Below are 13,817 nucleotides of genomic sequence, written 5' to 3'. Positions count from 1 at the left end.
TTGGGTCTGCCTGAAGCCTCCAGCCAGGTGCTGGAGCTGTGATGTTCACACCTGCCCAAAACACCTGGAGTGTCTCTGCTGCAGGAGCACCACCACACCCCCCGTGGGTGCCAGCTCTGTGTCAGGGTGACATTTGGGTGACAGGAGCTGTCCCAGGTGTCCTGGCAGAGCTTCCCACCCGGGGATCTCTCTGTGCCTCACTCTTGCAGTGCAGCTGGGCTAGGTGGGGTGAACACAAATCCTTTTCTTCCAGTGTTTATTTCCTCCAGTATTCTGATTTTTCTCTCCTTGCTCCTCAGGGGAAGATCCCTTGGCTGGGGACCAGAACGACCACGACATGGATTCCATAGCAGGAGTCCTCAAGCTCTACTTCCGAGGCTTGGAGCACCCCCTCTTCCCCAAGGACATCTTCCATGACCTGATTGCCTGTGTCAGTAAGTACATGGAGAGCTGCAAAGAAATAGGATTCATTTTCCTCATCCCCCCACTTGTCTTCCCTCCCTTTCCCCTTCTTTCCTGACTCCAGGGTGAGTTTCTGGGGATTCTTTGGCTGGGTTTGTGCTGCTGGGCTGGTCTCTGTTTTCCAGTCGGAGCAGTCACCTTTTCACAGCCCTCCTTGCTCTGACATGAATGAACAAGGAGACAGAAATTCATCGATTTTAGGGGCTGTGTGATGGGGTTTTCTGAGCCAGGGCTTGGCGACAGGACTCTTTTAAAAGAGAATAAAGCAAAAAACCCTCACTTGTGTAAAATAATCTTGAAGAGCTGTCATCAGAGGATGTCAGAAATGCCCTCTCCGAGGCAGGGATCACCAGCAGGGTTCCTTGGATATCTGCTTTCCCTGGATATCTGCTGCCATGCTGCTGTGTGCTGGCCTCAGCTGACAAGGTAGTTTTTATTCATACTCCTTTTAGCTTCATCCCCACAAGGGACCATCCACTGCCTCCTGCTCCAGCATATCAATCATCAGGGCACTCACTGTTAGCATTTTTCATGTTTACTAGAGGTGTTTCTCTCAGGCAGAGGGTTGTTTGTGGTTTCTGTGTTGTTTTTAAGTGGCCTGGCTCTTGCTACGTCCCCCAGAATTGAAGAATGGTTCCATTGTCCAAGCAGAGAAATGGCCTTTGCAGGGGCAGCCTCTGAAGAGAGGCAGAAGATCACTGAGGAGACAGCTTCAGAAATGGCCTGTGCTTTTCTGCTCCTGATAAATGCATTTCCAGACTTGGATTTGTGTTCTGTTGAGAAGCAAAATCCACTCTCCCCCAGAGGAGCTCTCCCTTCTGAGCTGATTTATGCTGCCCACTTCTTTCTCAGCAGGCTGCTGCACACAGAGCAGCAGCCTCACCCTTTAACTATGTTAATTTGAGTGTTACAGCTTCTCCTTTTCAAACACCCACCTTTCCCAGCTGCCCTGAATGAGCCCTTGTGCCAGAGCCCCTGGAGCAGGTGACATCCAGAGCTCCCACGCTCGCAGGGGGGGTCCCACGTGCCCGGGGACCTTCTCTGGCAGAGGCTTTGCCAGCAGGTTCTGCAGCCAAATCCCCTGGTGCTGCTGCTCTGCTGGCTGCCCAGTGTGCAGAGCAGGGGGCCCTGGTGCCTCTGGGGCTCTGGGGCAGCAGGGCTGACTCTGGTGCTGTGTCTCTCTTCCAGCCATGGATAATCTGCAGGAGCGAGCGCTGCACGTCCGGAAGGTGCTGCTGAACCTGCCCAAGACCACCCTGATTGTCATGAGATACCTCTTTGCATTCCTCAACCAGTGAGTACCCCCGGGAGCACCAGGGCTCTGCTGCAGGGCCTGGGATGCACATGGAACTATTGAGGGTGGACAGGGCAGGGACACACCTTCCTCCATCCCAGGCTGCTCCCAGCCCCATCCAGCCTGGCCTTGGGCACTGCCAGGGATCCAGGGGCAGCCACAGCTGCTCTGGGCCCCCTGTGCCAGGGCCTGCCCACCCTCACGGCGAGGATTTCTTCCCAATATCTCATTTAGCCTCCACTTTTTCAGTTGAAATCCATGGCAGGGGGGTCCTGCTGTAACCCCGGTCTTGAGCTGGGCTGCAGGTGGGCTCTGAACAACAATAACAGAGAAGAAATAAAGTCAAATATTAAAATCAGCACCCAGAGCTTTCAAACTCCTCTTGCAGTTTCTATTTCATTTCTCAGTAAATACCATCAGTGGCTCATTTTTTACCTGGATCTAGAACAACTGTGTCCCATAAAGCCCAAAACAAACCTGCCGAGCTCAGCTGAGTGTTCTGAGCAGAGGATGGTGATGGTGATTTCTGCTGTTCACCCTCCTTCCCACCTCTGTTTTTTGCAGTTTGTCCCAGTTCAGTGAAGAAAACATGATGGATCCTTACAACCTGGCCATCTGCTTTGGGCCCACGCTGATGTCTGTGCCCGAGGGGCACGACCAGGTCTCTTGCCAGGCTCACGTCAATGAATTGATCAAAACCATCATCATCCAGCATGAGAACATCTTCCCAGGGCCCAGGGAGCTGGAGGGCCCAGTCTACAGCAGAGGTGGAAACACAGAGGATTACTGGTATGATGGATGCTCTGAGCAGAGCCATGGGTGGATCTTCAGCCATGGATTAGGATGCTGCAGCAGTGTTGGCAAATTCAGGATTGCAGCATCTGGTGCAGCCTTTCAAAAATCTGTTTTATAGCAGCAAAGATGGCTCTGGTCTCTCTGGAGAGTCATCAGCTTAAAAGAAATAAGCTGGTATAAAGTAGCTATTCAGTTGTCAAACCTCACTCACTTATCTTGAAGGGCAAGGTTGTGGAGGGATTTTCTTGGATGTTCTGGTTTGGTAACTGCCAAAATCAATCTCTTTTTGTTGGTCTTTTTTTTTTTTTTCTCTCCTGCTTTTGCCTTTTCTCTCTGCCTTTGCTTCAGACACAGGGGTCACTTGCAGCTGAACCTCCAAGGCTGTGGCACAGTTTAATTTCCAGGGGGAGGGAAGAGGCAGGAATGCAAAATCCCCATTTCCATGCAGCCTGGAGCTCCAGAGGCCCGGCCACGTGCTCAGTCTGAGAGCACATCTGGAAGCAATTCAGGCAGAGCGGCTCCTGTCATCTGGGGTGGAAGCTTGGGCAGTGGGGGAAGGAAAGGAGGGCTTTGCCTTCCTCCTGGCCGAGCTGATCCCTCCCTCTGAGGATCAGGAATGTTCATTTGTGTCCCACTTCTCCCCCCACTGCTCCTGCTCTCCTTCAGCCTCACAGCAATGTGAATGATGATTTTCGTGGACTTAAATAAATAGGTTTTTTAAATGCAGGCACTGTGGGGGACAGAGCAAGCCTTGTTTCCCTGGCTTGTCTCAGAGCTGTGGGATCACTCCTCGTTTAGAGGCTCCTCCAAACTCACTGCTGTGTGCAGAGGACTTGCCAAAACCTTTTGGAAATTCTCTTAATTTCACCCCTCTCTCTGATGTTTTTAGCTGATGTTATATATGAAGGAATTGCAGGAAAAAAAAAAAAAAAAACAACTTAATAATATTTATGGCCTTCAGGAAACACATTAATTTGGACAAGAGGTTTTGTGCCATGAGGGGAAGGGAATAAAAGTGTGCTGAGTGCCCTCAATGTGGGTGTCAGTGCACAGGGGGGTGTGGAGGGCAGAATGTGCTGGGGGTGATATCAGGGAAGGAGATAAGGGGTGGGTGGGGCCCACAGGGATCATTGATGCAGCCCCTGGCCCTGCACAGACACCCCAAAATCCCACCCTGAGCATCCCTGGGAGCTCTGGCAGCCTGGGGGCTGTGCCCATTCCTCCAGGAGCCTGGGGGGAAAAAATCTTTCCCTGATCTTCCCTCAAAACCTCCCCTGGCACAGCTCCAGCCCTTCCCTCAGTCCTGTCACTGTCACAGGCAGCAGAGATGGGAGCTGCCCCTCCATCCCCTGCTGGCAATTCCTCCACTCCATTCCTCTGGCAGGATTTCCTGCTGTCACCTTCGGGGCTCTCAGGGTGACACCACTGCTTCCCAAAGCAGCAGCCAGGGCTCAGCCAGCAGCAAGGACAGGATTTTAGGTGGAAAAACGCTGCTTTTTAGGAGGCATGGCTGGGGAGAGGCACGTGGCTCCCGTGCAGGGTTTGGAGCCCAGCTGTGCTCGACATGACTTCACAGTCTGGGTGAAACTTTAGCCCTCAATGCTGCTTCCTCCTGGGGCCTCCAGCTGGCTTCAGAGGCTTCTGTAAACTTTATTAAAGAGCATAAAGGCTTTGCAAAGGATGGGAAGGGCTGATTGCTGAGGTGCTGGCTCAGGAGATGCTGGGCAGCCTGGTGTCCTGCGGATTAAGCAGAATGAGGCGCCAGAATTATTCAGACATTTCACCTCTTCTCCTTTTTCTGTTTTCCTCGTATTCAAAAGAGCACAGGAGGTAGATTGCCAGGGGGAGAGCACTGTCCAACCATCATCACTTACTTTAACCATCGCTGGGCCAAAATCTTCTTCACTTCTCTTGTGTGAGGAAGATTAAAAATCACCTCTAAGAGTCACAGAAGGCAGCAAAGGAGTTTTCTGGAGTAAGATGAAGAGCCAGCACTGGTTTTTAGCCCTTTTTTTTTCTCCTGAGAGGAGCAGGCAGGGCAGGCAGGCAGGGCTGCCAGCTGGCAGCAGCTCTGTGGAGCTGCCTGGGAGAGGCAATGGATCCTCTTCCAGTTTCCTTTCTGCTCCTGTCCAGAGGGAACTGCTTGTGGAGCTTCTTGCAAAAACATAACCTTTGCTTGCCACTTGTTGTCTGTTGATCCTTTCAAAGCTTTTCTTCATGCCAAACAGAAATGAGTCCTCTTGGTAGTTTAGGTGCTCTGGAATCTTTATTTACAGGCAACTAATTGGGCTGTGGGAGTTGTTGAGGGAAATGAATGGGACATTTAAGATGGTGATAAAAGGGATGGAGGGAGATGACAAACACAGACCTGGAAATATTGTTATAAGTCGAGGAATGATTTCCCCCAGGAAGTTGCAGCTTTCTCATCAGCCATCTAATGAGCTAATTAGAGCAATGGAGAATGCAGCCAGGGGAATAATCCTGGCATGGCAGGGAGGAGCTGGACCCAGCCTGGCACTGCTGTGTGAGTGCTCAGCATCTCCAGAGGTCCAGGCTGTAAGATGTGAAGTTGGACTTTGCTGATAGCACTCAGAATGGGTCAGCAAGATGTTTGGTTTGGCTGATCAAGAAAGAATTCTGCTTGATTTTTACCCACAGCCACTTCAGCACGTGCATCCACAAAGTGTCTGTAGCAGCAAAACCCAAATATTGACTCCTGACGGGGATTCCCAGTTCTGTCTGGTTGCTCTCCAGGATGTTCCCAGTTCTATCTGATTACTTTCCAGGATGTTCCCAGCTCTGTCTGCTTGTTGGCCAGGAGGGATCTCAATTCCCAGCAGTTACAGCTGTCCCTGTTTCCTTCTGTTGCAGTGAAAGCCCGCACGGAGAGAGAGCCCTGACAGAGGATTCAGTGCAGGATGTCACAGCTGAACACCACACCAGTGATGATGGTATGGGAAGTCTGGTGTTTGCTGGGGTAACTGGTGCAGCCTGCCTTGGGGGAGGCAGGGAAGGCTGTGCTTGTTTAGAGATCCCAAGTGGAGTTTTAAGTCGGAGCGCTCGCTCGAAGCATCACGTGGCAGCATTTGATGGCACGAAGAACAAAGGTGTAGGATCAGTGGGAATCTCTACAATTTCCTGACGATTTTGAACGTGTCCTTTCTTCCCATGGGGTCACAGCAGGAGGCTGGGTGTGTTTCCTTGTCCTCTCCCACTCCCCTCTGCCCGTGCCAGGCATTTCTGCTGTCAATGGCTCAAGAAGGAGAATTGTGAGTGCTCAAAGCCCCAGCCCTTTAAGGGAGCAAGCAAAACAAACCCCAAATCTGTTTGTCTTCCTCTGAGGGCTGGGTTGTAGAGCAGACAATCCTGAGGGCCTCTCTCAGAGATCATTTCTGGATTTCCTTGAGGAAGCTCAGTTACATTTCTTGTCTGATCAGTGAAAAGAGGGCCAAGGCTGAGAATTCCAGGATATTTCCTAAGGAAAAGGTGCCACTGCAGTCGTGGGCATCCTGGATACTTCCAGAGGCTCCTCCTGGGATGGGGAACATCCTGTGGGCCCCCTCCAGAGCAGAGGAAGGATGAAGTGACTGATGTGAAACGATGCTCCCTGGCATGCTGAGCAGGCTGACCACCAGGGCAGGACATGGTTTTGTTCTTGCCTTCAGACCTTTGCAGCTCTGGGAGTTCTGGGGTGGTTTTCCTTGGATGGCCTCAGCTGCAGAGGTGGGAAGCAGCATTCCCTTAAGATTAGGTGTCCTCCTTTTTGAGCTGGCCTTCAGGAATTTGCTCAGTGGCCCTGCCAGGTGCTTCTGTGCTGCCTCTCTGCTCCAGCAGCTGCCTGCAAACCCTCCCCTGGCATCCCTGGCTCTCGCAGTGGCTTTGATCTTACAGCTCTGTCCATTCTGTGTGACCCTCTGGTGCTCACACACCAGTGAGAAGGGAAAGGGAAATCAGCAGTGGGCACTGGCACTGCCACCCAGGCTCTGGCACTGCCACCCAGACACTGGCACTGCCACCCAGGCTCTGGCACTGCCACCCAGGCACTGGCACTGCCACCCAGGCACTGGCACTGCCACCCCTCTGCAGGGCAATGAAGCACAGGATCCCTCCCTGTGATCAGAGTGGTGTGTTTGACAAGTGGGAGCTCTGAAAAATGCATGAGGATGTGTCCTCCTGGAGCTTGGGTCTCTGAGGAAAAGCAATTTAATGGCTGTAAGGAAGGACAGGGCACCTCCTCCCACGGCTGGGAGTGAATCCTGGGCCCCAGCCTGCAGCCTGCTTGTGCTGTTTGTGGCTGGGATTTTTAGATCTTTTTGGTGTCTGGGAGGGCACAAGGGTGAGAAAGGAGCAGAGATCAGAGAAGGACACTGCTCTGCAGCCTCTGGAGCTGGGGCCCCTGAGCAAGGTAAGGCTGGGAGGTGTTTTGGACAGAGTCCTGCAGCCTCCATGGAATATTCCATAGGAAGCTTTTGGGAGGGAGCACTTGGCACTGGGGAGCTGGGGCTGGGTCTCTTTGAGGGAGCAGCAGCGTGTGGTTAATTAAGGAGTCTGGTGCTAATTGGGCTGTGCAGTGTCACACCCTGGTCACACCTCTCAGCAGTGCAGGTACAGCTCCACCACAGATCCTCCTGGGGCTTCTCCCTCCTTCTGTCTCCAGATGGGACCAAACCTCCCAAAACTCTGTGGGGAGGCTGGGGTTACCCTTCCCAAATGAAAGCTGTCATCCCAGCCACCTCCACTGCAGGAAGGAATTTTGGGGTGAGAGGAGAGGCCCTGTTTGGCAGAGCATCTGTGCAGTCCATCAGCCTCCCTGAACTGATCTGAGACAGGTATGAGAGGTCAGAGCTGCTGAAAGACAAGCAGACTGTGTGTTTGTTAAATTATAAATACGAGTGGAAATGTTTTAATCTGCTGCTTGTCTGCCCAAGCTGTCAGACTGGCAGGGGGAATTGTTTGGCTTAGCCTTATTGCTCTTCATTCACACAGTTTTCTTCTCTGAGCATAAGTGTAAGTAGGAAAAAGCTACTGGAAATTAAAGTCTGAAATCAGTCCTCTGGAGAAAAGCCAGAGTCCTAAAAAGCAAATTGGAAACATAAGAAACCTGAGTGCCACGCTCATCTGGAACAATAAACACTTCTTAATGAAGCAGATGGAATTTACCAAACCACACTCCCATCCCCTTCCTAAATGGAGGGGGACACCAAAAAACAGCATTGCTGGGGTTTCTTACTGTCAGGACAAGCTGGCAGAGCAAGCAGGAGGGAGGAAGGAGCCAAAGCCAGAAAACCACGTGCTCTGGGGAGTCTGCCACAAGCTGCCAGCATGGGCCAGGCTTTCCCCACCCTTCCCAGCCCCTGGCTGGTTGCTGAGGACTGATAAATGGGAGCTGTGTGAGTCTGACCACAGGCTTACCTGGAGTGGGTGCTTTGAGAGAGTTCTGAGCTGGCAGGTGTGGCAGTGGAGGGGTTGCTGGGGTGGATCTCACAGGTCCTGTTGCTGGTTGCCCTCAGTCACTTGGTGCTGGGTAATTTCAGGTGCTGGTGGGGCTTTTTTGAGGGGAGATGCTTCTGCTCTGCTCGCTCAGCCTGGCTGAGGAGCTCCAGCTGGCTCAGATGGATTTACACCATTATTTTCTCAAGCCCTGCTACTGCCTTGCAGCCTAGAGGCAGCTCCAGACCCGGTTCTGGAGCATATCCTCTTCCCAAGGAATAACTGGAGAGGCTGTGCCTCATGTTTGGCCTTTGAGCCCATTTTAGTTTCCTCCTGCACTGTAGAAGCTTCCTGTGGTGCAGAGATCTCTGTGTGCAGTGGCAGATCTCTCTTTGATCAGGGGAGAGGAACCACAAATCTCTTTCTTCAGGAAAGAACTCAATTTCCATGGATTGCTTGGCTGCATTAAAGCTCCTTTAAAGTAATTAGAGGGAGCCCACTGGGGCTGTGTGGTTGAGCTCATCTCCATTCCCCTGATCCCTGCCCAGCACCAGGAGCTGCCTGAATACACATTTACACTCAAACAGTGGCAGATTTTTTTCAGAGCCTTAGAAACAATCCACGGGAATTCCACATTGATTTTCCTGAGTGTCTTAAATGCCCTTATTGTGCCTCTGTATAATATCAGAGTCCTGCAGGGACCTGGATTGGTGGCAGGGCATGGCTGGAGCTGCTGTGTGAGCTTTGCAGGAGTGGGCACAGAGCATCCCAGGGAGCAGCTCTGTGTCCTCACCCTGCACCAAGCCTGGCTCTGGAGGCACTGCACGTTTTCCTTTGCTTCCATGACATTTGGATGAAGAGCAGGGCCTCCCACCGTGCCAGAATTCCTCTCTCCTGGCTCAGGTGAGCCTCACAGGCAGCAGAAATTTCCTTCTGAATTGATGCTTTATTTCTGAAGCAGCCTGGAATGAGAGGATGTTTCCCTCCCCTGCCTGCCTGGGGGATTCACTTCAGCTGCTTTTAAGGAGGAGAAGCAGATTTTTGTCTGGCAGATTTTTGTCTGGAACGGACCTGATTGCTTTCCACCTCTGAAACCCTTTTGATTTTAATGAAGCCCTAATTCTGCCCTTGCCACTTCCATCACTGTTGGCTTGAATTGCTGTGAGGGTGTTTAGGGCTTGGAGAATACAAATACAAACGTGCCCTCTGTGTAGGGATGAGGAGAAGGATGAAAGGGCAACATCCTTAAGTTTAGGGGCTCCCCTCTGAATTTTACTGCCTTGAGAGGAAAGGAACACTTTATCCTCTTCATACTCTGGTTTGTGGCAGATTCAAACTGCTGACTGCTCACCTGAGCCCAGGTATTCAGTGAACTGTTTATTCCCTTCTATCTCCTGGAATGTGAGCCTTTTGATTTTAATGAAACCCTTTTGATTTTAATGAAACCCTAATTCTGCCCTTGCCACTTCCATCACTGTTGGCTTGAATTGCTGTGAGGGGGTTTAGGGCTTGGAGAATACAAATACAAACGTGCTCTCTGTGTGGGATGAGGTTGATGGCTTGGGAAGGCTGAGCTGGAACAGAGACTGGACAGAGCTCAAGGATAAAGCAGGGATTTATTAAGAGGCCTCAATGGATCCACCTTGGGCAGCACAGCCCAAAATGGTCCCAAAATGCACAAGTGGCCACGGGGTCTGTCACTGTGATCAGCTCTGCTCCATTTGCATGTTGGGGTTCATTGTCCCATTCCAGCTCCAGCCCATGCAGTCCCATCCTGATTGTTTTCCTCTCTCCAGCCCACGTTGTTTGTGCTCTTGGGCTGAGATTTGGATCATTTGTCCTTGGTCCCCAGCTGGAGAAGGAATTGTTTTGTCTCCCTGCTCTGTGAACAGAGCTCACCATCCCATAATGTGAAGCTCAGACCCACACACTAAAGCAGCACAGAATGTGAAAAACATAAAAGCTAAACCTGAGGCATCAAGGTAAAGGATGAAAGGGCAACATCCTTAAGTTTAGGGGTTCCCCTGTGAATCTTCCTGCTTCCAGCCCTCTGCTGCCTGAAGAAGGAACGCTTGGTCCTCTTCATGCTCTGCTTTGTGGCAGGTTTAAACTGCTGGCTGCTCACCTGAGCCCAGGTGCTCAGTGAAATTCAGTCTATTCCCTTCTGTCTCCTAGAGTGTGAGCCCATAGAGGCCATAGCCAAGTTTGACTACCTGGGCAGGACTGCACGGGAGCTGTCCTTCAAGAAAGGAGCCTCTCTGCTGCTCTACCAGCGCGCCTCGGACGACTGGTGGGAGGGACGGCACAACGGCATCGACGGCCTCATCCCTCACCAGTACATCGTGGTGCAGGACACGTACGTGCCACCCTGCAGCCCCCAGAAGCACCCTGGCCTGGGCCTTTGTGGCCACACGCCACGGGGGAGTTCAGATTCTCACACAGGGGAGCTCCCAGAGGTGGAGGGGAGGTGAAAGAATTGTTCTGGTGTCTGGCACAGCTGGGATCTCCAGGGTGCTAGGTGCTGAGGAGGAGGGGGAATAGCTTGAGGATGCAGAATTAGACTGGGTGTTGAGGATGCAGGATTAGACTGGGTGTATTGGAAGGGATTGTTCCCTGGGAGGGTGGGAGGCCCTGGCACAGGGTGCCCAGAGCAGCTGTGGCTGCCCCTGGATCCCTGGCAGTGCCCAAGGCCAGGCTGGATGGGGCTTGGAGCAGCCTGGGGTAGCAGAAGATGTCCCTGCCCATGGCAGGGGGGTGGAAGAAGATTATTAAGATCACTTCCAGCCAAACCATTCAGTGATTTGAAGGACACTGGTGATTCTCAGGACCCTGACACGGTGCTGCTGTACATTTGCACAGTGCTGGACTGGAAACCCAGCACTGCTGCTCCTGCTGTGGTTGTGATACCCTCCCCTCCTCCTTCCTAGTGAGGATGGGATGTCGGAAAGGTCCAGCCCGAAGTCGGAAATAGAAATAAATTCTGAGCCACCGGAGGAGAAGGTGACAGCCAGAGCTGGTGCCAGCTGCCCGAGCGGGGGCCACGTCGCAGATATTTACCTTGCAAACATCAACAAGTAAGAGCAGCCTTGCATTGTTTTCCCTGCCTGTCAGGAGCTTGGTGATGAGTCCAGTGAAATGCTTCCTTCCCTGAAAAGGATTCATTAACAAGCACTGCCACCCTTTTTCTCTGCTTCCCCCTCTTTTAACTCACTCACGTTTTGCTGTCTCCTCTCTGTCACCAGCGTGGCCATCGCTCATTTGAAACCCCACTGGCTTCTCTTCCCTGTCTCCACGGTGCCATCTGGTCCTGTTTTCCCAAATATGCCCTGTTTTATGCCTTGAGCAGACAGAGGAAGGGAGGGGAGTGCTGGGCTGAGATCTCGTGTCGTTGTCCCCATCCCTCGTCGTGTTCTGTGATCTGTCACGTCTCCTCCACGTTTGCCACGTCCTGTTTGATGGGGTGGGGGGACAATTCCTCCAGGAAGCTGTGTCCCAGTTTGTGATAAATGCCATACCTGCAGTCCCACCACCTGGCACTGCCTGGAGCACTCCTTTGTTTCTGCAGCACTCCTCACCTCGGGTTACTAACCATATGCTTGCAGTGGAACAGCACAACCTCCTGTTGCTCTAACCTTGCCTCCTCCACCAGAAATCGTTGCTTTAGCCAACACTCAACATAATAAAAAGCTGGAAAATCAAGCTAGTGGCAGACTAAAATTCCATGATCTGTTAAATAGTTTTTCTAGACAGATTTATCCCCTGTATATTTCTGATTGTTTCCTTTGTGTTAAAAACCCCCACCTCTCTCCATTGTGCAGTGAAGGTTTTATGTGATAATTACAGTTTGATGGGAGGGGACGTTCTTAACCTTCAGTTAATTTAACACAATGTAGTCTATAAAGGCATTAGCACAAATGCATCCTTTTAAAAGATTTGGACCCTGCTCATGGCCTAGAGAGCCTGGGCCTTCCTTATGGGATTCAGCAGAGCTCCAGTGATATCTGGGAAGCCGTGTTAATCTGCATCAGCTTGGGATCTGGGCTTTCTTTTATGATATTTGCTGTCTGAGCCACTGGAGTGGCCATTCTGCCAGTTATGGAGAGATTTGTGTAATAACAGACCTGTGCTGGAGCTTCACCATCTGCTGGCTTTGGTAGAATTGTGTGTAGTGGTTTTTAGAAGCCTGGGGAATGTCCACCCTAGTTTTTTGGTTTTGTTTTTTTTTTTTTTTTTCCCTTTACTAGGGAACCTGATATTTAGCAATAAGTAGCATAAGACTCATTTTGTTGTTTTTTCTTTAGGAATGAATCTTCTGACCTATGTGTGAACAGACTTGAGCAAAATTAAATCAGATGGTTTCGCAGTGACAGTTGTGCCACCCACTGAATTATTATTTGGATGCCAAAATCCTACTGGAGTTAACACTTTCTTGCAGTTATTCATGGGGGCTGGTGCTATATATAAATGGATCCTTCCCTGTATAATGGATGCCAAGCTTCAGACCTATGGCATAAAGTATTCTGCTGCATTGGCCTTCCCATGATTTGAGTGGAATCGTGCTGTCAGACCTCATGGTGCTGGGGTAGAAACTAAATTCTTTGGACCAGTTCATCCATTTGACATCATCCCTTTGGTTTATCTGTAGCCCATGCCTTGTGGTCCTGCCAAAGCCATGAAAAAGAACCATCTCCTACCACCAGCAAACATTGGAAATGATCATTAACCCCAAACTGGGGGTCTTTGCTTGCTGATCTCTGAAAATAATAACTTGATGCCTTGGGCCAGGAGCTTAGTAGACTTATACTGTGTCCTCCAGTCAAAGATTGTAGCTCTGCTCTTGGAATGTAATAAAAACACATCATCAAAACCTGTTGATGGCACAGAGGGTTTTTTTATTTTTTTTGTTCCAGTATAAATTCTTCTCCTCTTGACCAAGTTAATCACGTTCCACCCAAGTTTTCTGGTTTTGCTATGAATGTGCACAGCTGCCAGGACTCAGCCTTGTTGTTAGAAGCGTGAAACTGGAATGATTTATAATTTATAATTATTTCACTGTACCGCAATCACTCCTCAACCCCTGGGTCTGTTTGTAATCTGGTTACCTCTGTGTCTCTTCCCATTGTCCTGTGTGTTGTTCTGGGGGGATATCTTCAAATGGCAGCCCTGTACCTGCTTGTATTGACTTGTTTTGCTTTTGTGACTGAAGGCAAAGAAAGAAACCAGAGTCAGGCAGCATCAGAAGAGCGTTCCGCCAAAGTGACAGCCACGGCCTAGGTAGTTCCCTGGCAGAACCAGCCTCCCCCGGGGCCATAGCCGGTTCCAGGCCCTCATCTCAGCCCATTATGAGCCAAAGTCTTCCCAAGGAGGTTCCAGACAAATGCTCCATCAGTGGCCACGGCAGCCTCAATTCCATCAGCCGGCACTCGTCGCTGAAGAGCAGGATGGACAGCCCGCAGATCCGCAAGGCTGTCACTGCTGGGAGGTCCAAGAGCTTCAACAACCACCGGCCCATGGACCCCGAGGTCATTGCACAGGTGAGCAGCAGCTTCTGCTGCAGGGCTTTGCTTGGGAGGAGCTGGGATGCTGTGGCAGGCACAGTCTTCTCTCTCCCAGGATTTTTTCATAGAGGAGCACAGAGGGAAGAAAGAGAAAACAATTTCTATTTCTGCTCCTTGTTTTTCCCCATGTGGAATGTGTTTGGAGAATTGTTTACCTGGGGTCATTGCTTGGTTGGATTCTGGTGAGGATTGTTTGAGCCTGATGGCCAATCCAATCCAACCCAACCCAATCCAATCCAATCCAACCCAACCCAATCCAATCCAACCCAATCCAATCC

At 51.0% G+C, this 13,817-nt stretch overlaps 1 protein-coding gene across 5 annotated transcripts in view; it reads left to right on the top strand.

Moving 5' to 3' along the window:
- The window catches only part of SRGAP2 (SLIT-ROBO Rho GTPase activating protein 2), a 100,261-nt gene that overhangs the window by 81,359 nt on the left and 5,085 nt on the right, over positions 1-13,817 (top strand). For 4 of the 5 annotated variants that reach the window (XM_053997950.1, XM_053997951.1, XM_053997949.1 and 1 more), the window contains 7 exons: positions 300-434; positions 1,651-1,756; positions 2,321-2,545; positions 5,423-5,502; positions 10,157-10,337; positions 10,909-11,055; positions 13,188-13,515. In XM_053997950.1, coding sequence (XP_053853925.1) covers positions 300-434; positions 1,651-1,756; positions 2,321-2,545; positions 5,423-5,502; positions 10,157-10,337; positions 10,909-11,055; positions 13,188-13,515 — 1,202 coding nt within the window. The other variant, XM_053997953.1, reaches the window with a different exon arrangement.

The sequence above is a fragment of the Vidua macroura genome, chromosome 24 (assembly GCF_024509145.1).
Source record: "Vidua macroura isolate BioBank_ID:100142 chromosome 24, ASM2450914v1, whole genome shotgun sequence".
Classification (NCBI taxonomy): domain Eukaryota; kingdom Metazoa; phylum Chordata; class Aves; order Passeriformes; family Viduidae; genus Vidua; species Vidua macroura.
This window is presented reverse-complemented; position numbering and strand designations above follow the sequence as displayed.